The sequence below is a fragment of the Sturnus vulgaris genome, chromosome 3 (genome assembly GCF_052056855.1).
Source record: "Sturnus vulgaris isolate bStuVul1 chromosome 3, bStuVul1.hap1, whole genome shotgun sequence".
NCBI lineage: Eukaryota > Metazoa > Chordata > Aves > Passeriformes > Sturnidae > Sturnus > Sturnus vulgaris.
In genome coordinates this window covers 86,958,468-86,984,189 of record NC_142245.1, presented here as the reverse complement: position 1 = coordinate 86,984,189, position 25,722 = coordinate 86,958,468, and the positions used below count along the sequence as shown (strand labels likewise).

The window sequence follows — 25,722 nt, the reverse complement described above, 5'->3', positions numbered from 1 at the left end:
AGTGGAGAAAGAAAGGGACCAAAAAAGACACCGCAACTACAGAACATCACATTTCTCACAAAAGGCCAGAAACAGAGCCGGTAGGGGGAAAAAAAAAAAAAAAAAAAAAAAAAAAAGAGAGAGAGAGAGAGAGAGAGGGAGAGAGAGAAACAAAGCCTCCCCCTCTTCCCCCGATGAGTTTTTCGCAGTGCTCTGGTGAGGCTCGGAGGTGGCTGGCAGCGCAGGGGGCGGCTGCTGCCGCGGCTGGCGGGGCTCCGCGCAGCAGCGCCCGGGCGCTCAGCACCGCCGCCCGGACAGCTCCGCTCCGCTCCTCTCCGCTTCCGTGCCGCCCTGCCCGGCCCTGCCCTGCCCGGCCCTGCCCGGCCCTGCCCTGCCCGGCCCGGCCCCACAACAAGTCCCCGGCGCTGTCCCGGCACTCCGGGCGCGCTCCTCGCCGTCCCGCTGCATTGTCTGCTCACGGAACCGGCCGTCAGGCGTAATTACCCCCATTTCCCCCACCCCCTCCTCTCTCTCTCCTTTGCAGGAACGACTCTTTGGGAACCTGGTCCACCCAGGGATGTAAAACTGTGCTTACCGATGCATCCCATACGAAATGCTTATGTGATCGTCTCTCTACCTTCGCCATTTTGGCTCAGCAACCTAGAGAAATAGTAAGTAACAAAGAGGGGGAGAAAAAAAATCCAGTTTTAATGCAAAAGGGAATGCGGGGGGGACTGCGGGGGGAGGGGGGAGCTGGTCCAGCTTTCCTCTCAGGTATATTGCAGACGTTGCATTGAGGAATTGTTTAATATTGCAGGTAGTCAAATGTTAGTCTCCTGGTGTCTACAGTGTCTCAGATAAATGAATTCCAGATTCTGTGATACAACTAAATCCTAGTGAAATTTGCATGCTCTCGAACTCTGTAATTTTTTAAGAGAAAGCCTTGTAATTGTGGTGCAAATTGTAGAAAACTTTCGTATTGAACGATTAAGGGAACGTACAGGTCTCTTATTGCTCTTGGTAGGAAAACCCTAGATACTGTAGTTAAACAGATTGCAGATCTGCATTGGACATTTTCAGCACAGATTTTCTGTGTAGTCTGTTGATATGATGTAAGAAAAATAATCAAGTTTTCATGAGAAAGAGGGGACATTAAGTGTATGAGCAGACACTCCCAATATTATTGAATGTAAAAATAGCCGAAAAGCAAATATTTGTGAAGTTGTCCTGCTAAAGCATGATTTCATTTTCCTGGTTTTGGAAACATATGAACAGACTCTTTTTAACAGCAAAGTAAATCCATTTGGAAAAAAAAGTGGTTGAAATAAAATACTAGTTTCTGCCTGAGATCTGGCCTAAAAGTACATCTGTCTTATATCCTATTTGGGTGACAAAAGAGATGGTGATAAATGTAATTTACAATACATCCCTGAAACTTAAAAAGCATTTAGGTAAACCAGGCATAATATCACTTAAAACTTTTAGATCTAAATTTTTTTTCTATATGTATTAGAAAAATCCATGTCTTTTTCAGAACATGAGCACATATATATACAGAGGAAAAAACTGACCTGATATCTGAGGATAATAGTTTCCCTTACAGCAAGAAAAGCTAGTTTGTTTTCAAGGTCATTCATTTATTTTCATTTTTATTGATACACAGAGAAAAATTAAATAATTCTGAATTTGTAGCTTTTTTTATGAAGGCCTATGGTACTGTTGCCATAGATATCCTGCCATTCCTTCTAGGCAATCATAGGCCCAAGGAAATTAAGCATGTGAGAATAGTGGATTGAAGTCAAAGTTATTAAAAGTCAGAAAGTTTGGTCATTCTGCAACAAGCATGAATCAAATTATGGGACAAATTGCTGGATGATCTTCAATATATTAGAGTGAAACCAAGCTGTATGTTTAATGCATAATTCTAAATACTGCTACTTCTGAAGAGAAGTATATATTTTAATTGATGTTAACTGGAGAGTCATTTAAACTTGTGCTAACATCGTAGTCTCCTGTTACACTGTAATATTACTAGTTTATTTTTCAAAGTATCATGCAGATATTGCAAGATATTTTAAAGCTCAGAGGCCTCTGAGGAATGTATTAAGTAGATCTTGGAGTTATTTAGGGATCAGTTTTGGAATTAAGTTGATTTCTTCTTCGTAACCAATATTACTGAAACTATCTGTGATAGTTTGTCTGCTTTTAATTTTGCTTTTTTTAAACTTTTTAAAAATTTGACTTGTTGGTTTAATTGCTGGAGGATATTTTTTCTTCATGGTTGCCTGTTGTAACTTACAGATCATGGAATCATCTGGTACACCCTCAGTGACCTTAATAGTAGGCAGTGGTCTTTCCTGCTTGGCCTTGATCACTCTAGCAGTTGTCTATGCAGCATTATGGAGGTATGTACTGGGTTGAGAAAGCTAAATGTAAATACATTGTTGTATTTATTTGAATTGCAGTTTAAAGAGAGCATTAGAGCCCACATTCACTGTTTGGAAAGTGAGAAGGAAAAAAGAAAGAGGAAAATGTAGTTCATGCATTGCTGCATTTGTTGATGTGATTGATCAGTATTCCTGTTTTGGCCTGCTGATGATGGTATTGCCCACTCTTCTCTTTCTCCACTTCAGTGGGAATGGTATTGCTCTTTTGGTGGGGTATTCATAGTGGTAAATGCAGAATTCTGATATATGATATATTTCATGTGAAGCTTCTGGCCTATGCTATACCTTTAGCTGCTTTTCTCCCCTTTACATTTTTAAACAAAACTTATAAATAAGTAATATTGAAGTGGCACATTTAGGGAGGTTCAGTCAACTGATTTTGAGTTTGTTCACATCGGTTATAAGTTTAAATAAAGACCACAAAATTAAATAGTCTTAAATAGTGTGGTGGTACATTCCAGTGATAGATTTTCTTTCTGTCCTGAGTTTACAATATTAAAATATTATATTGACTTAAAGGTGCAATAAATCCTGGTGGGGTAAATTAATCTGAGAAGTAATGAGAAATAGCGTAATGTCTCAGTGCAGAAGAAACAGAAAAGTAAGATGAAAAATCATGCAAAGTAATAAATATTTTTTAAAAGTGAACATGGATTCTCATGTAACTTTTTTCAAAAATTAAATTAAAATAAGTTCTTATGAAAGTAATAAGAAACAAGGGGATGAAATAATAAATTCAACCAATAGAGTTTTGCTTTTAGAAGCAGCTTGATAATTTTACACCCATTTCTCTATCACTCTTATGTATTACAGAGACTCGGGATTAGAAATACATATAATTATTAAGAATATCTAGTTACATAAGTTATGATAAAAGACTATAAAAATTATTAATTCTTGTCTGTCAAAACTAAGAATGAGAGTATTTCAGGATATAATTCCCATCTGAAGAATTATAATGTTATTTTTGCACTCCTGGTATATTTAGCACTTGGATTCATGCTCAGTGGAGCTGGTCTACTCCATTATTTAAATTAGATACAAGGAAGAAATTCTTTACTGTGAGGGTAGTGAGGCACTGGAACAGGTTGTCCACAGAAGTTGTAGATGCTCCATTCCTGGAAGTGTTCAAAGCCAGTTTGAATGGGGTTTTGAGCAAACTGGTCCAGTGGAATGTGTCCCTGCCCATGGCAGGGGGTTGTAACCAAATGATTTTAAGTTCTCTTCCAACTCAAGCGATTCTATGATTCTGTGCACTTCTAAGTGGAGATGAAATGTTATGTGTTATGGCCTAAGTCAATGCTGTGAGCTCCTGTTGCACGGTATTTACTCAACCACTTTGTAATCCTTTGTAATCCATGGGCACTTAGTGATGGGAATTGGCCCAGGTGAATCAATAGTCAAGCTCTCTGTGTGAACAAAGGCAAATTTGTTTGCAAATACATAGAACTAGCCTTAAGAATGTTGCTGTATGTTAAGAAAGAATGTGTGGATTGTGGTATTAGGGTTATTCTCTCTAACTATAGAAATGTAGTGCTGTATCTCTTGATATGCAAGCAGAAAGGACTATAATTAATTTCATGTCCAAAGCTCAGCATTTCTTGTGGGTTCAACAGCCTTTTTTATTACTTCCTCAGAGTCAGCTATGGGGGTACATCTCAGGAGGAGACAGTAATATTAACTGAACTCCAATGATAAGCATATAGTAAAAGTTGTAGAATATATAAAGATATGGCATGGTCTTCAGAGGAACTGAGCACCCTTACGTTTCATTTATTTTAGTAGTCAACATTTACTGTTAACAGGTCTAAAAATCAGGTCAGAGAGGTACTTCACTTGTAATCATAATCATTCTCTTTCTGTCCTGTAGCATATAAAGGGCTGTATACAGAAAAAATAGAACACTTCCATCTTGAAAGCAAATATGTGATAAGATTTTTTGACATTTTCCTCTTAAACATATTTGTAAAATGAATATGATAAGTTTGCAAGGGTGCCTGTGATGTTCACTGCTATAATTTAATCTTTCTGTACACATTTGGATGTATTTTGGCATTCAGTCTTATGAAGATATTACAGTACTATTGGAACATCAAGACTAATGTTATCCTTATCCCAATAACGTGTTTCAAAATTAACTGCCATAGTATCATCCCCAACCTGCATCTTAGTTATGCATCGTGGATCAAATCTTCTGTTTATGTAAATCACCATATTTTTGCTGAAGTTAGTAATTATGAGTGGTCTGTGCCAGCTGTGGATATTCCCAGGGACAAGCAGAGAGCATAAGAAGTTCCTGACATGAATGTATGTAACCCCATTATTTTCAGTATGGTGCTAGAAACATGTTGCCAGCAGTTTTCAAAAGACGTGTTGGTAGATTATTTTTAAAATAATCAAGATACTAAGAGGAAATTGTGGAATATCTATAAAAATATTGTAGGTTTCAGGCTTGTATCATTATGGCTCTCTGATACTCTTTCTGAGCACATGAAAGGGAGCATCTCTTTTTCAGAATATCTCCAATATTTAATGCAAGAACTAAGTCAAAGCTTTGTGTGACTTACTAGTTGTTTTTCTTTTAGAAAATTTGTACCCTCTCTCTCTTTTTTTTTTTTTTTTTTTTTAAACAGGTACATCAGATCTGAGAGGTCCATAATTCTAATCAATTTCTGCCTGTCGATTATCTCATCAAATATCCTTATCCTGGTTGGGCAAACTCAGACACATAACAAGGTATGAGATGGATTGTATTAAATTTTCCTTAAAAATTAATATAATTGTTTTATTTGTTTTTAGCTTAAAATAATTACATCCATTTAGTCCTATACTCATAGGACTTGGTGGTTTTGGTAAAATATTAAGAGACAAGGGAAAATATTTACTGTCTTGCGTAGTTTTTCTTTCCCTTCCAAAAATCCCTTTTGGTATTGTTCCCTCTAGATAAGCTGTGTTCTCCGTGGTAGACTTGTGTGTTTTATAACTAAATTTCAAAGCAAAAAAGTTCAAAGGCTCAACATCAAAAGCACAAATTCTGGTTCATTATAATAGTTGTAATAGGATTGCGCTACAGTGTTTTTGTCTTTTTATTAACACGCTGGTACTCGAAAGGCAAGTAGAAATTGCTTAGAAGTTGGAGTACGATTCTTGAAACTGTGCAGAAACAGACATCATAACAAGCCATAGAACTGTTAGATCTCTGACTGATGTAGCTATAAGAAAGTAATAACCCTGCATACCTTACTTAGTGGTGTATTGCTGATTTATTAATAATCTGTTCTCTGAACATCATTGTTATTTGTGCCCCTCCTGTAGAAGAGCAGGCTTGCCAGTGTTTTGAGGAATTCACCCAGTGACTGGTGATGCTAGGCAGCTTTCACAATTGACAATAAATGGTTGCTTAAAATCAACTATAACTAGAGGATTGCTTGGAATGTTCTCTGTTTCAAGATAACATAGTGTGCAGTTAGTTAACTGAGCAATATGTGATAGAATGCTGTGAAATTTTGGAGTAAGGAAGTGCTTGTAAAGTAGATCTTTTTCCCACTGTGTTAAACTACTTAATGCACTGCTCATCTTAATTTTTCTAATATCAAATGAAATAATGTTCATCATCTACTATAGGAACTGATATTTCTACAACACTCCTGTAATTAATCATTATTTCTTTTCAAATAAGTGCTTAGCAGTTTAGATCCCAGAATTCTCATAAATTCAATGTAAGTCACATAGTTGTACTTTTTAAAACATATCCAAACAAAACATAGTCATTTCCAGCATGTACCATAACAAAATTATTGAAGTCAAGCTATTAATATGCTTTTACAGTTTTGAAAGTGTGTAAAGGTACAAATAAACAAAATAGGGATTTCCAGAAGAAACCCATGTAACTCTCACAGATTTTATTTAGGAGGGAAAAACAGCAATGTGCTAACAACTTCAGAATACCAGAGTACAGAATGAATCCTCACTAGAATTTCAGCAGTAACATACATAGTAATATATAAAATTTTATTATGCATTTCTGTAATAGATATGGTTCAGTAGCTGCCAGTTCCTATGTACATTGCTACTGTAGAATCAGACTTTGAGGGCATCAGAACAACTGTGTTGAATAACACATTTCCTAGGTATGCCCGTGGCCTTTCTCTGATACTTGACTCAGGGAACTCTGAACTAAACACCCCCTTAATCCAGTTCCTTTCTGTTAATCTTAATCTCTTTGAGCTCCCTCACTTCTGCTTCCTGAACTTCTCAAACTACAGAGATATTACACTGACATATTTCTGAGACCAACAGATCCAAAAATGCAGATATCAAAGGAAATAATTGACAGAAAAAAACACATCACAAAGTTTATATTTTTAATATGCAGTCTGAAAAATTACTGTAAAATAACAGTTCTTGCTACACTTGTCTTCTTTTTGAGTCCACATCTTGCTTTTGATACATCTGCCAACCAGGAACTTCTAGCCAGGGAGCCCCTTTCATGGATCAAGGGCAAAATACATTTGTCTAGCAAGACATCCCTTCTTAGAAACCAAAACTATTTTTATCACAATGTCGACTGATACATGAATATATTGTAGCTCTAAGAGGCTGGCCTGTGAATGCACCATCAACAAAAATGGCCAGGTGACACCACTGTTTAGTGAACATTTATTCAAGTACAAGCAATCATATCTGGGTATGACTTCACTGTGTTTGTAAGTAGGGACGTGTATAGGCATGTACTGTATTTGAAATCAAGTTCTGATTTTTTTTTTTTTTTTTCATTTTCAAGATCATGTATGATCCCAAGAAGCCAGTGTTTGATTTTTAGTCCATACATCTTGATTGCAATACTGGCAACAGTAGGAAAAAATGTTTTCATTTTGCTGAGCTGGAAAATTAAATCACTAAATAAAAACTTTAGACAAAATTCAGGACCTGATCTTGATTTAGGATTAAAAATATTTTAGATTTGTTTCTGAGATTTTATTATTTACTGGTAGTGAAGCCATGTGAGTTTTCAGTGTTTGAAAATTTTAGGAGAAATTTTGGAAATGTTTTATTAAGACAATATAATATTCAAGTCAACAAAAATCATTTGGTGAATAAAAGCTGAAGTAGTATTTTATGGCAAGAAGATGGGCTCTTTTTTTGTTTGTTTTTAATGTACTGGAGAATATTTGAAAGACATAATATCCAAGTTTGAGTTTGTTTACTCTTTTCAATTCTAATTCTTCTGTTTATGCTATTCTTATATTATTGGGGCAGCTAGTTAACATCCACCTGATGATGTTAATATTCACAGTGCTGAAGCGTATCCCTTTTTTCTGTGGTTTAGTTTTGCTCTGAATTTAATTTGTCTGGAGCTCTATATTTGTGTATATTTCCTTTTTGAGTAGGTCCTGGTAAATGTCATCAAAGCTGAATTCCAGTTTAAAGTTGAACCAGTATGTAAATTAAGCATACCAAAGAGGTATTTATAGCAAACAGCATATTGTTGATTTGTTTGCCATTTGTGGTTTCCTTTATCTGTATTAAACACTTTACAAACTACTTTTATTAGCTTCAGTGTTGTTCATTCTCCAAGAAATTTCTGTGGCTTGTTTTAGTGACATCTATGACATAGAAAAAAATACTGAGTGTCTTGGTCAAGATAAGTGCATGGTTTTTGTTATTTTTGTTCTGGTTTAAAAAAATCATAGCTATTCTAGAATGTTCGTTTTTTGAAAGCTGAGTATATCACCGATGTTTTCAAAAAAGCTTCTTTTAATGAAAGCTAAGTGAGTTTGAAAATTGCATTGCCTTTGGTTCAACTAAGTTCTGTCTTTTTTCGGTAAAAAAGATCACCTCCCATGGGCCGAAATGGACAAAATATTTACTGGGGATATGTGGAAGGAATTTATATTCTTTCAAACTACAAAAGATTTTCTATTTCTCACATTACTTGTTGAAAAGTTAATTTTTTTGTCCAGTTTAAGTAACCTGAGGATACCAACAGTAGAACAGAGGGGTCAGGGTCATTTCCCTTGTTTTAGAGAAGTTCATGAGGAAAGTCATGGAGGGGAGTAGGGTTTCTCTTGTAAGGTTTGGATTGGGATAGCAAAAAGCCCTTTGTCAACAGAAAAGCTTTGCCCCTTTGTTCCTTCTTAGCAAAACATGTTGTGCATTGTGTTGAAGGACACAGCTGAGAAATGTTCTGCTTTTTTCATTATTTTTCCCTAAACCTTTGAAAACACAGAACTTTATTCAAAGCTTTCTTAATGTTTCAGACTGTGTAAAAGATTTCTGTTCTGTCAGACCCTTTTTTGAAATACAGGTCACTGAAGGCTGAAATTACAAAAATATTATGAAATTAATTTTGTATCTAGTTTAAATATAGTTGGTGTTATACTGTGCATGAGAAGCATATTAATTTACTTTAGTATTTCTTTCTGTCTCATTTTTTTTGCACTATTAAATGTTAGTCACATAATCATATTTAAACTTGATATGCAGTTGCAACCCTTTAACAACTGAATTTAGTTTTAACTCTGAAATTAAGTCTCCTGAATTAAGGACGGATAAAACTTCTCATTTATAACCTAATTGCTCAAATACCTGTAAATTAAAAAAACTTACTTTGAAGAGATTGACAGGTATTTTTAGGAAATACCTATCAGTGATTTGTAGCTTCCACTGTATCATAACTCTTGCTATATTATGTTTCCTAATGTTCTTGCCATCAAGAAAAATGGCTGTATTTCTTCTATATGTGGACCTTTAACGTTTAAGCTATAAACTTTAACTGTGGTTCTGATCTCATTTAATGAATAGATTCTCTGTCTCCCATAAGTTATTGATTAACATTAAGTGGATTTTTTAAATAAATTCTCTTTCCTTTTGTATACATTTAGAAAATATCCTGGTTTGTTGACAGTTTTGCCTAAAAAAACCCTACATTTGCTTTTTGATAGGAACAATTCCTGTATATCTATTTTTCCTGTGAATGAAACAAAGATAAATACAATTTGAAATAACTATAGAATTCCTTATACGTATGAAAAAAGTTAATTATTTTCAATATAATCTGATACTGGCTATAATTGAGGATTCATTGCTGATTTTTGGGTCGCTTGTGAGAAAGTGTCATATTTTAAAATATTTTTAAAACATTTTTAAAAATGCTGTAAGAGTCAGTCCTTTTTGTTAGCCATAGTCAGGTTTCTGTGTGCCTACTATGGAAAAAACAGGGAAAATGTTAATGCAAGATTTAGTAACTCTGATATTCTGAGTCATTAATGTTTAATTGCAATATCCAGTTTATTATACTTACAACTGTATTTTGAAATTCATCTCTTAGACCATACTTTAAAGGATATGAAATAAGCCTGTCCTGATCACATAACATAAACTGTCAGTAGCCTGACCTTGTAAACAAGCAAAACCCCATAAAAATGTGTAGATAATAAGATTAGAATTGTTACTAAATAGACAGACTGGACAGAAATAAACCACTTTTAGCATTTTTTTAATAGAGGTGTTAGGTTGAAAGAAAGTAGAAGTGGAAGGAAGCTGAGAAGCCAAGCATCCCATTCCCATAGCACTGTGAAGTAGCTGACTGCGAAACTGGAGCTCCCTCAGGTTTTGGGAAACGGTGGGTGGTGGGATCCCCTGAGAAACCTGCAAATGTTCAGGTGATACTAATGCTGCCTCTAAACACGTGGCTCTTGCCCCATATCTGCCACTGACTTACAGATGCAGGCATCATGGCAATATATCTCCTAGGAAACAGTGGGGGAGACCTCAGAGCAGATGGAAAGAACAGAGAAATGATGCTAACACAGCATTAAGATTGTGTTAGAAAATCAATGAGGAAGTAGGGAATTCAGTATGTCAAGCAGTAGCACTCCATATTTCAAGTCTTTCTGTAGAACTTCAAGGGAATACCCTCCATTTAAGAAGCTGAAGCCCAGGAAAATATATCCTTTCATTTTTGTCAGTATCGGCTTCCAAATTAACACCCACTCTGCTGATTGTCATCTCTTTTTTTTTTTTTTTTTTCTTTTTTTTTGTAACAGCTTTTTGAGCAGCTGACCCAGAGAGTTTCTGGTTTGGGTCATCCATCCCAGAAACACATCAGTAAATAGGTCAGGAGTCAGAGTGCACTGCACCACACATCTGTCTGCTATGTGTTTCAAAACTCAGAAACAACCAAAGGGAGAAAAGCCAATTTAGCTGAATAACTATTACAGGAGTAGGGCTGTTTAAGCAGCGCTGTTTTACCATGCCAAATTCTGACAAAACCTGTTAACATCAGCTGAATTAACTACCTGCTTTTAGATTCTCAAGAGAACCTCTGGGAGCAGATCTTTCTTACCCAAGATCACTAAACATTGTCATTCATGTTACTGTTACCTGCCTCAGAGGAGAAGGTAACATTCTTCTCAAAAGTGCCTGTCAGACTGTTTCTCAAAATACATCAAATTTATCATTTAGTTTGCTCTATCTAAACAAAACAGACATTTTGATTGTAAACAGGTTACAGGGAAGAAATTGGTTAGATTTTAGGAGCATATGTTCTCTGTCTCCTATCTCCAGAACCTTTTAAAAAGCTCTTTGAACTATTTTAGAATCCCAGAATTGTTCAGGTTGGAAAATGTATCCAACCTCATTCTCAATGCAGGGCCAGATGTTTGGTCAAAACGGGTTGCTCAGGACTTTATTTAATAGTAAAGTATATAATTATATAATTGAAAACCTCCAGGCATGGAAATGGCCCATCTTCCTTGGGAAACTTGATCCACAGCTTGAATGTCCTCATGGTCAAAATGTGTTTCCATGTGTCTGGTATGGACCTCCTCTTGTTTCTTTATGCCCATTGTCATCCCCCTACCCATTGCTGTGAAGAACCTGGCTTCATCTTGTCAGTGACATTTCTATCGGCACTGACAGATTGCTCTGAGATGCTGTTAGCTGAGACTTTCCTGAGGTAACTCTTTGCTGTCCTACTCTTCCCAAAATTGTGTTGTTTTTTCCTCCTTGATCTTCACAACCTGTTTGGAGTAGTTTTTTCTCTTCTAGAATTCATCCCCGCAGCTCTAAGGAAAATAGTTCATTTTATAACAAACCCCTTTCTGAATTATTTCAATCTGTTGATGACTCAAGCAGCTATTTTTGGGTTTCACACCTTTTTCACACCTCTCTTTTGCCTATTTTTTAAATTTCAATAGGAATAGAAAGGTAGGCAATGGGAAATAAAGCAATCTATAAAAAGTTAAATGTTCATGTCTCACATGATCTTACTTTTAAGAAAGGAAAAAATAAACAATTCTAAGCAATAGTAAAAATTACTTTAAAATGGAGTTATCATGGCAATTAACATCACAAGGCTAAAGAGTTTAAGAATTATAACAACAGCAGCATCAAAACCAAGTTACTTGGTTATTTTCATTCTAATACAAAAGTTGAATTTCCAATGAATTTTCATATGTGAATTACCCTTTGTAAGAATCTAGGCATAGAAACTCACATAGGTCACATAAACCTAAACAGAGACAGAAACACAGTAAGATTTTTTTAATAGATATCAAGTAAAATAATGCATCAAAAATCACAGCTCTGAGATAAATGCTATGTACATTTCTGCCCTAAACAAATACTAATTGCATCATTGCTCTTTCTGTATAACAGAATGAAACAGTAGAAAACCAAATCACTTTTAAAGGACTATCATTTAACAAATAATAGTGTACAATTGCAAAAGATTGTCTACCTATTTTACTGATTTTTATTTAAACATCACTACAACTCCCTGTTGGGTCTGCATATTTTTAGGAACATATGGTATGCTTTAACCTTGACATGCACTATGAAGTTCATTTGTACAGTTTTGCATTTTTTTCCTTTTATTCTCCTAGGTCATGGTTTTTAGGCCCTATGTCTTGCAATCATGCCAATGAGACCATTATATCAGAAAATGACTATTGGATTGATCTGATCCTCTGACTGGTCTGATCAGAGTTTCTTTCTCATTTCCATTTTCTATCTTTTCTTCAAGGTGATGTTAAGTGAAATTTCATGGGAAGTGGGACAAGCAGTATGCAAATCTTTGTTCTAGACTGAGTCTAACAAAAAGATGGAAAGACAAGGATGATCACACAAATTCTGACCTTTCCTGCTTTTTCTTTCTGAGAAAGAAATGGTGGTCATTGTGTGCCCTAGTCAATGAAGTCAGCATTTGGCAAGCGTGATCTGAGCATATTTATGACATGAGAAATAGCAATACTGGTAGACTCTCTGGATCACAGCAGGGTTTTGTTGTGAGAGGGATGCTCAGCTTCTCAAATAAAGGGACTCCTAGGTATGACCAGAGACCCAAAATTATGTATCTAGAGATCCTCTTGGTAAAAGGCATGTAATGCTTCTAATTTTAGAGTGCTGATGAAACATGACCTTTTTAAACTTGTTTTCATGGACATACATGCTTATTTTGTTGGATCTCAGTGAGTCATACCACAGACATTAAGCCTGGTTCTGACAAATTTGACAGTAAATGTGCTCTGGTATTTTTCTCTTTTAATGGTTTTGTCAAAATTCATATCAAACTGACACTGTGGATGAATAAGCAGGTATTTTGTGGAATTTAATAGAAAACTATGCTCAGAATAATTGTTGAAAGGAAACTATAAAGGTAAATCTACAAAACATGTACTTGGCTATGATCATGGACATTTTTAATGAATGTAATTGTGAGATTTCCAGAACCCTGCAGGGAAGTGTACATGTTTGTAATAAAAAGGCCTCAAGCTGTTAAAACTGATAGAATTCCTGTAATGTCAAGAAAGTTCAGTATGCACTAGACTTCTGGGTTTAAAAACAGGATGGAAAACATGTTAGTATTTCTCTCTCCTGAAGAAAATTGAAATATATCTGGCACAAGGAGTCCAGCAGTTGGAAGGAAATATGAATAAGGTTGGCACAAAATGTTGTTCCATTAGTAAGTGATTACATATCTGTCTCTAATTAGTAGCATGGCATATAATTTGTGCTCTATGCTTTCCATTTCATGACAAATTGCATTTGCAACCTATCACATATTTGCTAAATAATTTCTTTAAGCTGGAAATCTAAATGGATGTGTTATTCTTTAAATACCACTTAAAGTTAGGTTGAAAGATTAGAAAGAGAATGGCTTCCTTAACAAGCTTAGCTGAGCCATACAGGACAACAAAACTTCATGTGTCAGAACGTACAGCTATTGAAACCTGGGTTTTAAAAAGATGGGATTAATTGTAAAGCTGTTGTTATTTGCATTTAGATTTTACACTTCTTATATTTAAGAGGGCTTTTAAGTCTCAGTCTTTTACTGTATATCCTCTTAGGTCAAGTCAATCAGAATTCATGCTTGAGTGTTAGCAATTTAATTATTGCTATAAAACTTTAATTTTGACACTGCTTATCTTTTAAAGTGAATACAGAATAGTAATAGCATTTTACTGAACTGAATGGTCTGACAGGGCATTGCAGTTGTACTACAGTGGAAGAAAAATGGTTTTGCTAGGAATAATTGTTAGATCTAGGTATCAAGACAGCATTAATGATGGACAAGAACTGTTGTTAGACTCAGTTTGTCTCTTGTGGTTATTCAGAAACTGCAGCTGATAAGATCACTGCTGAAACAAATATGTCAAATACGTAAAACTTAAGCCTGATTATTCACTTCTAAAAGATTCTTACTTTTGGAAATAAGATTCAGCAATAATACCAAACACTAGTAAAAACATATTCTAGAGGGATTTTTAAACGTTAATGAGAAGACTCAGTCATAGTCTATGAATACCTAAAGAATGTATCTCTCCTTGTTAAACATTAGGCATTAAACAATCAAACATATATTTTAAAATATAGGAAATCTTCTGCCGATTTCAAATAGGAAGTGTTCAGAACTTCGAGTTGTGGCATTAATCCCAGTGCACACATTTTTCCAGTAGCAAATGCAAAGCCTGAAATGAATCAGAACTAAGCCAAATTATGTTGCCTTGCAGTTGCCATAGCTAAGAGCATGCACACGAGTTATTGATACAGCTCATATGACACTTGTTATGCTGTGATGACTTCATTATGTGTTGGAGCCTCTGGAGATCTCAGTTCATTGAAGTTTCAATATTTCAGTGGGTAGGTATGAGGAGCAAAGCAGAGCCAAAGAAAAAAATCAAGGTTTTGTTTGTTTGTTTGTTTTTTTTTTTCTTTTTTAAAGGAGCACTTTACAGAATTGCCATTCAAAATACACGTATGCTACACTTGGTGCAACTGGACCTTAGTATCTGTCAGTGACACTCTCCTAGAATAAGAACTCAGATGGGCTTTTCTAATCTCATCTCATGCCCTTCTGTTCTCTATATTTAAACCTCATCATGTGTCATCTAGAAGAACTGATTTAGGTCATTTAGATTCAGTTGTCTCCCTTAGAAACTGATGTGCAGAAATCTGCCAGTGTGCTACAAAAGCTTAAACTTCTGGAAGGAATTTGTCTAAATGGTGTTGAAAACTAGGGAATAAAAAATGAGTGGTTATGAATGCACAAAACAAGTAGCCCTCCAGTGCAGTCCCTAGCTTCTGCCTCCCAAGTTCTTGTAAGGCTCATTTGTACAATACTCCCCTGTGACAGTCTGGTTCTCTCGCCATGGTCTGCTAGAGGCTTTTGTTTTCTGTAGCTGCTAAAATATGAGAATAGATCTATAATAAAACATTACCCAGACTGCTCTAAACTTGTAAGTACCAGTTGGTTTAAAGATGCTGCTTCATGTTCAGAGGATGGCACTGATTTTAGTTGTTGGCTCTGCAGGCAGAGTTATCTGATCTTTGCAGGTCACAGGGCATCAGTAAGGGAATTCCCTGCAGAGGAGCAGAGAGAATACAAATAAACTTTCCAGAGGTAATTTGGCTATATCGTGTTATCCAGAGTGTGATGGACATGGATATAGTCTGCAAGATTTTGTAGCCGACATCTCTGCTAAGAATATAATTTAAAATGTAACATTTTATACTTGCTAATTTTAGTTGCCAAGATGGATCTGAGAGATGTATAGCATTAATTATTAATTATTGTTGTTGTTGATAAAAATAAACCTACCATTAAGACTCTGGGAGTATTTCCAACAGAAACAAAGTTTCCATTTGATTTATTAATGGTTATAAACATTTTTCTTTTATTTTTCCCTCCAGTCAGAACCTCAGCTTATTTCATACTTGCCCCTCCCGTAGGAAAAAGTTTGAGTAAATGTATCAGCCTTGCACTCTTTTCTCAATGTCAGCACATTGAGATCTGCCATCTCTCCTGTAAAAACAAAGTGAGGACCCTTTCAGCTATACTGTTTTCTCTCCATTAATGAGGATTTTGACCATAGAAATGTTGATTGGTACACAGAAGCAGTGGAGTTATGAAGAAGCTGGATGTGAAACCCTGAGAGATAAAAAGGAGCAAAAAGGATGCTCCGTTTCCAGCCAGCAGTGAGGGTAGGGTCACCTACAGGGAAAAGCTGTACTAGAAGCAGTAGTGCTATGAAAGGGACGAACTTTGCTCTTATCGATTACAGTCACACAAGTGGAAACAAAGAATTAATTTATTTTTTTGCGTTAGCAGAGACTTCCAACTGGTCTGGAAGTGTCACCTGCTGAGAACTCCACATGTAGAGCAGATTAGAGTGGTTAAATATTTAGGCCTCAAAAGTTGATATACCAATGAAACACCTAGCAGAGTAGAAAGGTCACAACTTCTACTCTATAAACTTATATGTGCGAATAACAGTATTGTGATAAAAGCCAACATTTCAGAATTCAGGGGCTTCTACACAGGCCTTTTCCACATTCAAATAAAGAAGAGAGTTTACAGGATGCCAGATTTACTTCTGATTATGTAGGATTTTTCTGCATTTCAATTTCACTACTGAACAATTTTGTGATGATGGTAAAGCGTAGAAAACTCATAAGAAAGAGAGGCAGCATCCAACTACAGTACTCAAATCTCTAGTGGCTTTGGCCAGCTGGGCATTTCTTACACAGGAACCCATCATGTTCATGGACTATTGTAGGGTTTGTCTGTTGCTCCAGCCTGAAATCTGACAAAAAAAACCCTCGATATACAAGTTAAAAGTTAGGACTTACAAGTTAAATGGCCACATGTATGGTCACAATGAGTGGAGTACATTTCTTACTTGTTTTAGATGAGAACTGTTTGCATCCCATATACATTAAATTTTTAATACAAGACTCAGTGAGACATAGAGCCAGGGGTTAATCATGTGATTAGCCATGTGCTTAATAAGTTAAAATAACTGAATGGATTTTATTTCCTTTAAAAGGCTCCTAATGCATTCTTTAATAAGTCATAATTTCTATATAATAAAATGCTTGGGCTCAGTCAATGATAATTTTGCTACTTAGGAACAATTTGAAGCCACACACTCAAAACAATACAGAAGCAATTGCTTTCCCTCTGAAGCTGTATGGTAAATATCTATGTTTCTTTCAGCTTCATGGGGCATGTTGCATTTTACTTACTATTTTTATGGTTATTCGCCTTTCAAAAAAAATCTAAATTGGAACGGAGCTCAAAGCATTTAATAAAAAGGAATGTTTATATATGCTAATGACTCCTAATTAGGAATAAAAATACTAGAAACTAAGATAATGTGTTACTAGCAATACAGTTACTGTGTCTTTAATTGTATGCAGTGCCTTCCAGGCCATAGAGAGTTTGAGTGGAGAAGAGCTGACCAATATGCTCAGTAGACAAGACAGCCACCCATTCCTCTCGTCTTGAACACCAAGAAAAAATCTTTCTGTGGAAACAGAGCTGTGGTACTTCTGACTTGGCAGAGAAGGGAGTCACAGTAAAATTGTTTTATTTCCTAGTTTCCTAGTTACTTTCCTAATGTGAAAAATGCAGGTAACTGATGAGCATGGTGGTGGTGCTACAGTGAAAATTGGACTTGATAATCACAGAGGTCCAACTGTAACAATTCTATGATTTTATGATTATTGGGCAGGAGTAAGTGTATAATGTCTTTCAGTGGCTGTCAGAAAGGAGAAGAAAGAATTCTTCAGCCAGACTGTCTTGATTGGAGCCAAGCACCACTTTACACTGCCCCTTCTCTGGAGCATGGTCCTGGTTTTAAAGGCTGCATTTTCCATTCTTAGCCACTCCTTGCTAGGAGTGTTCATAGTGACTGGAGATTGCTTTTTCAGGCCTGCATATGGAAAAAATAATCTGTTTTCAAATTAAAGACTAAGAAAGAAAAATTACCATTGTATAGTCTATGATTTAATCAGTTGTTGTTTCTTTTTCTTTTCTTCCCTTCAGTTCTTATATCTTCTTCATTAATTGATTTCCTTGCTTTTATGATTTGTCATCTTAAGCTTTTGGTCTGACTTTTCTGATCCATTCCATTGTTTCTTGCCAGTTCTTTGTCATCCAACATTATGATCAAAGCCAATATTTGGAAATTCATGGACTTCTACACAGGGCTTCTCCATTTTCAAATAGAAAGACAGCTTAGAGTGTACCAGCTTTACGTCCTGATCATATGGGTTTATTTCAGTATTTGTATTTCACTGGAGAAATTTTTCCTGATGGTAGTAAGGAGCTGAAATTCATAAGAAAGAGAAGCAGCATCCAACTACAATATTTAAGTCTTTATGGCTCTGGCCAGCTGGGCATGTTTTGTTTCCAGATCATTTCGTACAGAGGAGCTCATCACATTCCTGTGCTGTTGGAGGATCCAGCCTGGACACTCACAGAAACAACTTCCTAAAGGATTTACATGTTAGAGAAGGAAAGTTCCTTCTCTGTTCTATTTCCACCCCCTTTTTCTGCCTCTCTTTAATTTTCTAAATTAAGAGGCAGAGATCTTCTTATTCACTTTGTCCCTCTACATTTCTTATCTACTTTTTCACTCAACTGTCAATCTTCTCAACAGATAATCTCTTCAGAGTAATGGCTATCCTCTTCTGTTGTTGGCTTCAAATTATCAAATTCCCTTTCTCAGTGAGGATAAGTTGAACATTTCAAGCTCAGTTATAAAAACTGAATGCAGTAGCTCTGCCTCATAGATAGAAAAATGAGAAATAAAGTGTGGTTATGAGATGTGATAGCTCAGTACGACTCTTATGATGTGCCTGTGGGATGTATATTGTGTGCAAGGAGCTATCCATTGCAGGGCTTCTCATAAGAAAAGTTTTGTTCTTTTTGTTATTGAGCTATAGTTCAAAAGGCTGAGGAGCAGAGATTATATTACTATACGTACTTCATGTAGAATTACAGTATGCGATGATGTCACATATAGTATATTTTGCATATTGTGGAATCAATTAAGGAGGCTTCCACTCAGAATTGAGTAGCCCTAGCTGGGAGTTATGTCCTAAGCCAGAGAGCAATCTAATGCATCGCTGACACTCTTGCAGCCCCATGGCACAGAGTAGGGCTGAGAAACTGCCTCATGCACAGGAACAAAACAACCTAACAATGTAAGAGCCTCTTCTGAAGTCCCTTCAGGAAGCCATCCGTTCTGGCATGTGGCTGTCCTGTCCTGTGTGATTTTAAGTTATTATGGGAAATCACACTATATAGTATTTTTTTCTTTAGTAAGCTTTAGCATCACTATCTCCCTTGTTGTACTTGTGTCTTCAAGTAGTCTGTTGTGTTCTCAAGTAGGCCAGGCATTCTTCGCTTAATTTATGGCTAATACTACCTTTTAAAAATCAAATCTACTTTTACAGAATTGTGGTTTTGTTTTTTTTTTTAATCTGTTAACAGAATGGAACTTTTTAAAGAGACAAAACTTAACTCACTAAATAAAGAGATTGTTAAACACCCACTTTCCAGGCTGAACTTAGTCCTTTACTTATCTCTGTCTTATAAGAGATTGAGAACATTAGATTGATGATCAGAACATGTTACTTCCATGTTTCTCTGTATAGTAAAATCTATCTTTTAAAAATCAATGTTAAACTATGGGCTAGTTGAAGAATATTAAACAGGACTGGGTGTTAACTTATTCCTGCAGCCAGTAAAGCCTTGCAAAATGGCAGGAAAAGTGTAACAGCCGAACTAGTTGAAAACCATTGCAATCAGCACACATCAGTATGAATCACTAGGTAAAGTGAAAAACAGTGAAAATCAATCCTGAAGTCTTATTCAACTCCTTTGCATTCCTTTCAAAATGCAAACAGGCCATAAAGCTTCTGCTGCCTAGTTAAGCAGTTAGTTTACAATTGCTTTATTTCAAGAGCTCAGCACAAAGTAGCTTGAATACACTAGCAAATATACCTTTCTTCATTTCTTCTAGTTGCTTGTCAAAGAGTAATAGAATAGGTGCTGTTCTTTTAGTTTTCTAATTCCAAATATGGGATTTATTCCCTCCCAGCTCTCATTTAGGGGCAGATTTTCCATACAGTGCTTTCTAAGCTGCACAATACTCCCAGATTATAATGGGGACTGTGTAGCATGAAATCCTGCAGAGCTTTGAAATTTAGCTCAAAACCCTGCAGTGCTTTGGAAATGATGGCTATTTATTCAGCAGTATGTTGGAGCAAAAGTGGAGAAAGGCCCAGGAGTTTCACAAATATTGCTGGGACAGGATTAAGGTGTTCCAGGTAGGACCCATCCAAGGAACAGCATTTTGCTAAAATAACAGCATACCATACCTTTCCTATACTTTTACAAAATGTCATAAAAACCTAATTGCAGCAGATCCAGCACAGAAACAAAATTTATATTTGCATTAACTTGTTTTCCTGTGGGATGCTCTTCTTTGCAACAGATACAGCAATCCCTTTTGTTTTTTAATACTTTTCTAATGGGAGAGTTTTCTGTATACTGAGTTACAGTGGATTTGAAATTTAAAATCTTACCATTTGTACAAAGCTATAGTAAGCAAGACATTGAATCAACAGAATGTGATAGTCAATATCACCTACAACTGAATTAGACTGTAATTCTGGAGTAAAGTCTTGCCCCACCAAAGCTCTGGGACCTGTGCAAAAATTCCATTTAAGATAGGTCTATTGTTGAAATGATTGTGGCAGGATAAAAAAAGCTAAAGTAACTATTATCACCCAGCTATGTGAACCAATTAGTTTTTAAGTCATTGTTCCTGAGCAGTAATTCATGGTCAACATACTTAACACCATTATGAAAAGTCCTGTATGTTACTTTCAAAACAGTAAGTATTTTGTATTTCCATTATTCTTTAAAAAAATCACTGTATCTTTGTTTTAGATTTTTAGAGAATATTCAGTGCATCTCTTGAAAATACACAATTCCAGAGCAGTTTGGAATAAATTCTTAAAAACAAAAACTCCATTAAATCCTATGGAACATTTATTTGTGCATGTATATGTGTGTACGTGTGTGCCTGCGTACACTGATATGTGTATAATTTTCCAAATAGGAATCTTTCCTATAATATTTTTTTTAAATACACAACTTCCTGTGATTATGATTGGATCTACAAGTGTATATGAGAGTAGAATACAATTCATTAGTGACTAGATCAAACAGACACAGAATCCTGAAATCAAAATGCAATACTGATGCATTTCCAATATGAGCAAATAATGAAAACAAAGACATGCACAAAGCCAGATACATATAACCAATTCACAAAAATATCTGAACACGGGGATATGTGGAACCTACAATATATGCTGTTGAATCAAAAGGTAATACGCTTTATTTTGCTTTTTTCCTTTCTTTGAAGATATGTTTGAAAAATAATAAAATGGCTATTTTCTTTTGAAATCAAAGCAAAATAATGAAAAATGTTTAATATTGCAATATTCTAATGCATATGAATACATAATATCATTTATATATTCCTTCAGTCTCATATGAGATTATTATCAACCAAATAGAAGAATTCAATTAATAATAAGCCTTCCTTAGTTCAGAAATGTTTTAGAGTTCAAAGTGTTTAGACTTTTAATAGGGGTGACAGTGGCAGGTGAAGTTTTTACTCTTACAGCACACTGGATAATTTTCTACATGTTTGACACCTGGTTCTGTACATCATGTGTTCTTCTGTATCATTTGTCTCACATTCATGGAATTTTAGTTTTTGTTAGAAGTATCAGCAATTTTTATGGCAATAAGAAACTGTGTACATACTACAGATCCATGGCCAAGAAGCTTTAATTGATCTTATTTTGCAGAGTGATGCAGTTGCTTTTCAGTGATCTGAGAATCAAGTAATGTCTTATGTTAAGTAGTCAAGACATTATATCCAGATGAATTTATTACTCTTCCTATTAAGTTTTTCTGTGAGCAATCACAGTACTGACGAGGCTGCCATATTCACATTTTTAAGCAGCTCGTGGGGCTGATTTGCCTAAAGGCTCCCAGGGGACAATGGGTGTTCCAATCTTTTCACAAGAAGAAGTGACAAGTTGGGCTCTCTTAAGTGACTGTGCCTCTTTCTTTATGCCTCTAGATTCCTCCATCTCAGCAGGAGAAACATTAATATAGATTTGTAATCTAATATTGTACTGATTTAAGTTTGCAGCTTTTCTATTACTGCTCTTGCCATGTGTAAGCACTAGTTCATGTAGTATATAGGACTTTAGTCTGGTTGTCAGCACCTTCTCTGCCTTCAGAGTAAAAAGAATTTATTTACTTATTAATCTAACTAGAGAGTTTAGGATGGTATTTAGCATTTAACTTGGGTTTTCTTTTTAAGATAGTATTCATAACTTACTCTTTTCTTGAAAATATTAACATGCAAGCACACTAGTCATGAATTCCCCTTATGTTGTGGCAGCTTAACTTACAGTAGCAAAAGATACCACAGATGCATAGACAATGGGCTTTAAAATTGTTTGCATTTTAAGTGTTAAGCACATTCCACAGGTATATCCCCAATGATATGTGTGAAATATCATTCAAACTTCAGTAGTCTAGGCTAAATGCTCTTTCTGGAAGTACTGAAACACTTGAAGTTATTGCACTATGTTTGGAAATTAGATCCAGACACCTTTAATTAAATTTTTTTTAAAAAATGTATTTTTTACATCTCAAGACTTCCAGGTTATAATTTCAGACTTGCTTCAAAATGTACCTGCTCTGTGGAGTTGAACTGCTCAGCATTTTGCTTACTTTCAAACTCATGTATGATACAGAAACCAGATATTCCCCCAAGCACCACCTCTGAAGGGCTCAACCTGTTCTGTGTTCTGAGAGCACACCAAACCTACAGTGATGGAGCAAACTGCCCAGCAAAAAATACCCAACACTGCATTTTTTCTCTCTTGAAGCTCTGCTCTTGGTAAAAGGATAAATTCATATGTTCCCACTGTCAAGTTTTGTACTACAGCTATTCATGTTAAAATATGGTTAGGAGTCTCCTGCTTTTCTGAAACCAGTGGAAGGTAAAACTCGGGGCTAATTTATACAAAGCAGCATCTGTGGAATTCAAACGCCAACTTGAGATAATTTAAATTTTTAAAATTGTTTTTCTCTTCTGATCCTGTGTGAAACCAAACTGCCTGTCAGTAACACCTTCTTAAACAAGGATTATAACATACCAAGCATTTATGCATGAGAGTGTTGATATCAATTATCTTTCCATAACAGGAATGTACTGTTGGTTGATTGTAATAGGATGTAATCACGTATTTAGAGAACTTTCAATCTTACCTAAATACACATCAGCTACACTCCTTCAGCAGCAGTGAGGCTGGTCCTTGGTCGAAGATTTGTACACAACCCCATTGCTCCCAGTGATGGAGTGCTGCATCCAGAGATGCCTTGGGATTGGTGCACAGCGCTGCTCCCTGGCACATGGAGGAACTCACTGTATATACCGCATTTTTTCATGCTGGCTGGTCTGCATGCTCATCAGTGATATTTTCTAACACTGGTTCCTATACATATTTTGTTACAAAATATGAGCATTGAAATGGTACATTTAACATATATGTTGGATTTGTTTAGATTCTTAGCCAAAGTGTCAAGTTTCATTTAAATGAAAAAGAAATCAAGCTGATAAAGCTGTTGACATTCAGATTGTTTCTAAATTTTTGTCATTACTGTCTTTCTCTTGTGATGTACTTATGATATACTCTGAGGTAAAGAAATGTACTTTTAAAATGTGAACTTTCACAGTTTTGTTTTAAGCCAGAGCTTTTATAGATTTCCAATCACATAAATAGCTGAGAAGTGTCATTTAATTCGCAGAAAGATAAATCTTGGCTACAGACTATACAATTAAGCAAATGAAAGCTGTTAGCCTTGTTTAGCCTTATTTTCATATATCACATAGCATGAAAGGCAACATTTTTTCATTTTTGTGTGGTCTCACACCCATTCCAGAGTTGCAGGCAAGATTATAGCAGATTTTGAAAAGTTTGTAATGGATTTATTACATTTAATGAGCATGCAATATATGGTTCCTCTGCCTTGGCTGACATTTTGAAATTAGACTTCCAGCAGTGAAATCTTGTGAGGAATGGGTTTTAGATTACTCGAGCTTTCAGGATTAGAGCTTTTTGTACATAATGTCAAGTACAATCGTCTGTTAAATGCTAAATGAGCATACCATTGTTAATGCAGTAGCAGCACAGAGAATAGACTCTAGAGAATTTAAGTTTTTGCTGACTATGAACCTTACTAATAGTTCTGGTCTTAAATGTGTGAAGACATAGAGGAGAAAGATCTCTGTAGTTTTTAAAAGTGTATTTTAAACTCTTTTTGGTGTACATTACGTTAGAACAAGTTATTTGAGTTATCAAAATCCCAAAATATTATTTTTATATAAATTTTTGTCAGATTGTTTGCCATGTATAAATATCTCCTTTATATAGGAGAAATACATTTGTACATAAGTGAACTCTAACTGCTTTAAAAATATTACTTCTTAATAGCTGTCTTGCATAAGAATTTATTATGACCAACCTAAAAAATAACTATATGTTTTAGAGCAACAGAGATATACAAATAAAATTTCATGTGCATAATGTTTTCTCATGTTATGCACATTAATTTGTATGTATATGTACATACATAAAAATGTATGCACATTTTTGTATGTATAAAGCAGTATTTGAGCTTTGTTATCACAGGCCCAGATCTGCAGCAAGAATGTAGGTGTTAATTCAGTAATATGGAAGTTTTTAGTCAGAAAAGCCATAGAAGTTAATGCCATCTGTGCCCTTACATAAGATGGCTAGACTCCACTGCTCAAAGTGTATAAATGGTTGGGAGCCCTGAAAAAAAGTGTGCACAGATATCAGTGTGCTGAGTCAGCAATGTCTAAACTGGAAAATGAGAAAACATTGAGGAGAGGTTTGCAGGTCACCACTGCAAGTTTAGCACTTCTACTTGCTCTAAAATCACAGAGAGCCCTTTCCAAGTTCAGGTCAGTCCTCCCACTTTGTGGGGGGAGCAAGACACACGTTTATTTCTGTCCCTGGCTCTCATCTTGCCTTGTCACGACTGCGTGCAAGTCTTGAGTTCTAATTAGACAAAATACTATTTTTCAACCTAAACATTCATCTTTAATTTAATTGGTAACTCCACCAACCCACTACCAATAATTTATTATCTTTCTTTTTTGATTGATTAATTCCTAAGTACAGTAGAAAATAATTGATGGTTTAAGTATTTTGCTACTGTTTAATATTTCTTATTTTGAAGGTAAATATCCTCAGAATCTATCACTGGGAGACTGTTATCCTGTGATAACATTTTAATCCACTGAAATATTTTAATTGCCTTGACTCTTTGTGTTTGATCACCAACTACCAACCAATGTAAATTTTTTTTTCTGTTTCTTGCATCTTTTGCTGACAACATATTTTCAGCAATACACATCTTCTACTTCTATGTAGGATCACTGTTCTTTAAAATAGAGCATTTTTAGTGCTGTGAGTGCCTCATGAGACAAGACCACAAGCCACTGAGCTGAGCAGATTATTGGAATAAGCAGGCTATGTTTTATTTTTTTAAATGGATTTTTTTGTTGTTGTTTTTTGTTTGTTTTTGTTTGGTTGGTTGGTTGGTTTTTTGTTTTTGTATTTGTTTTTTTTCTGGAATGGAACACTCTTCTACCATCAAGCTGCAGAGTTAAAATGGCCAGAAGGCTATGTCTAGTAGTCCTCGTAGGATCATTTCAATATGATCTCACCCCAGTGTGGTATTATTTCAGTATCATAAAACCAATCTGAAAGCCAACAGCTGGACCAGCTGAGACTATAGGAATAAGAAAAAGGGGACATTGTTCTACATTCCTCCCTTGCCCCTGTCCTGTAGAGACCAAGGGCTCCAGGTGGGACC

General features: G+C 35.6%; 1 protein-coding gene across 14 annotated transcripts in view; it reads left to right on the top strand.

The window, feature by feature from the left end:
- Positions 1–25,722, top strand: part of ADGRB3 (adhesion G protein-coupled receptor B3) — a 440,618-nt gene that overhangs the window by 342,972 nt on the left and 71,924 nt on the right. For all 14 annotated transcript variants that reach the window (XM_088162232.1, XM_088162231.1, XM_088162222.1 and 11 more), the window contains 3 exons: positions 524–650; positions 2,281–2,384; positions 5,060–5,162. In XM_088162232.1, the coding sequence (XP_088018358.1) occupies positions 524–650; positions 2,281–2,384; positions 5,060–5,162 (334 nt within the window). The remainder of the gene's footprint in view (positions 1–523; positions 651–2,280; positions 2,385–5,059; positions 5,163–25,722) is intronic.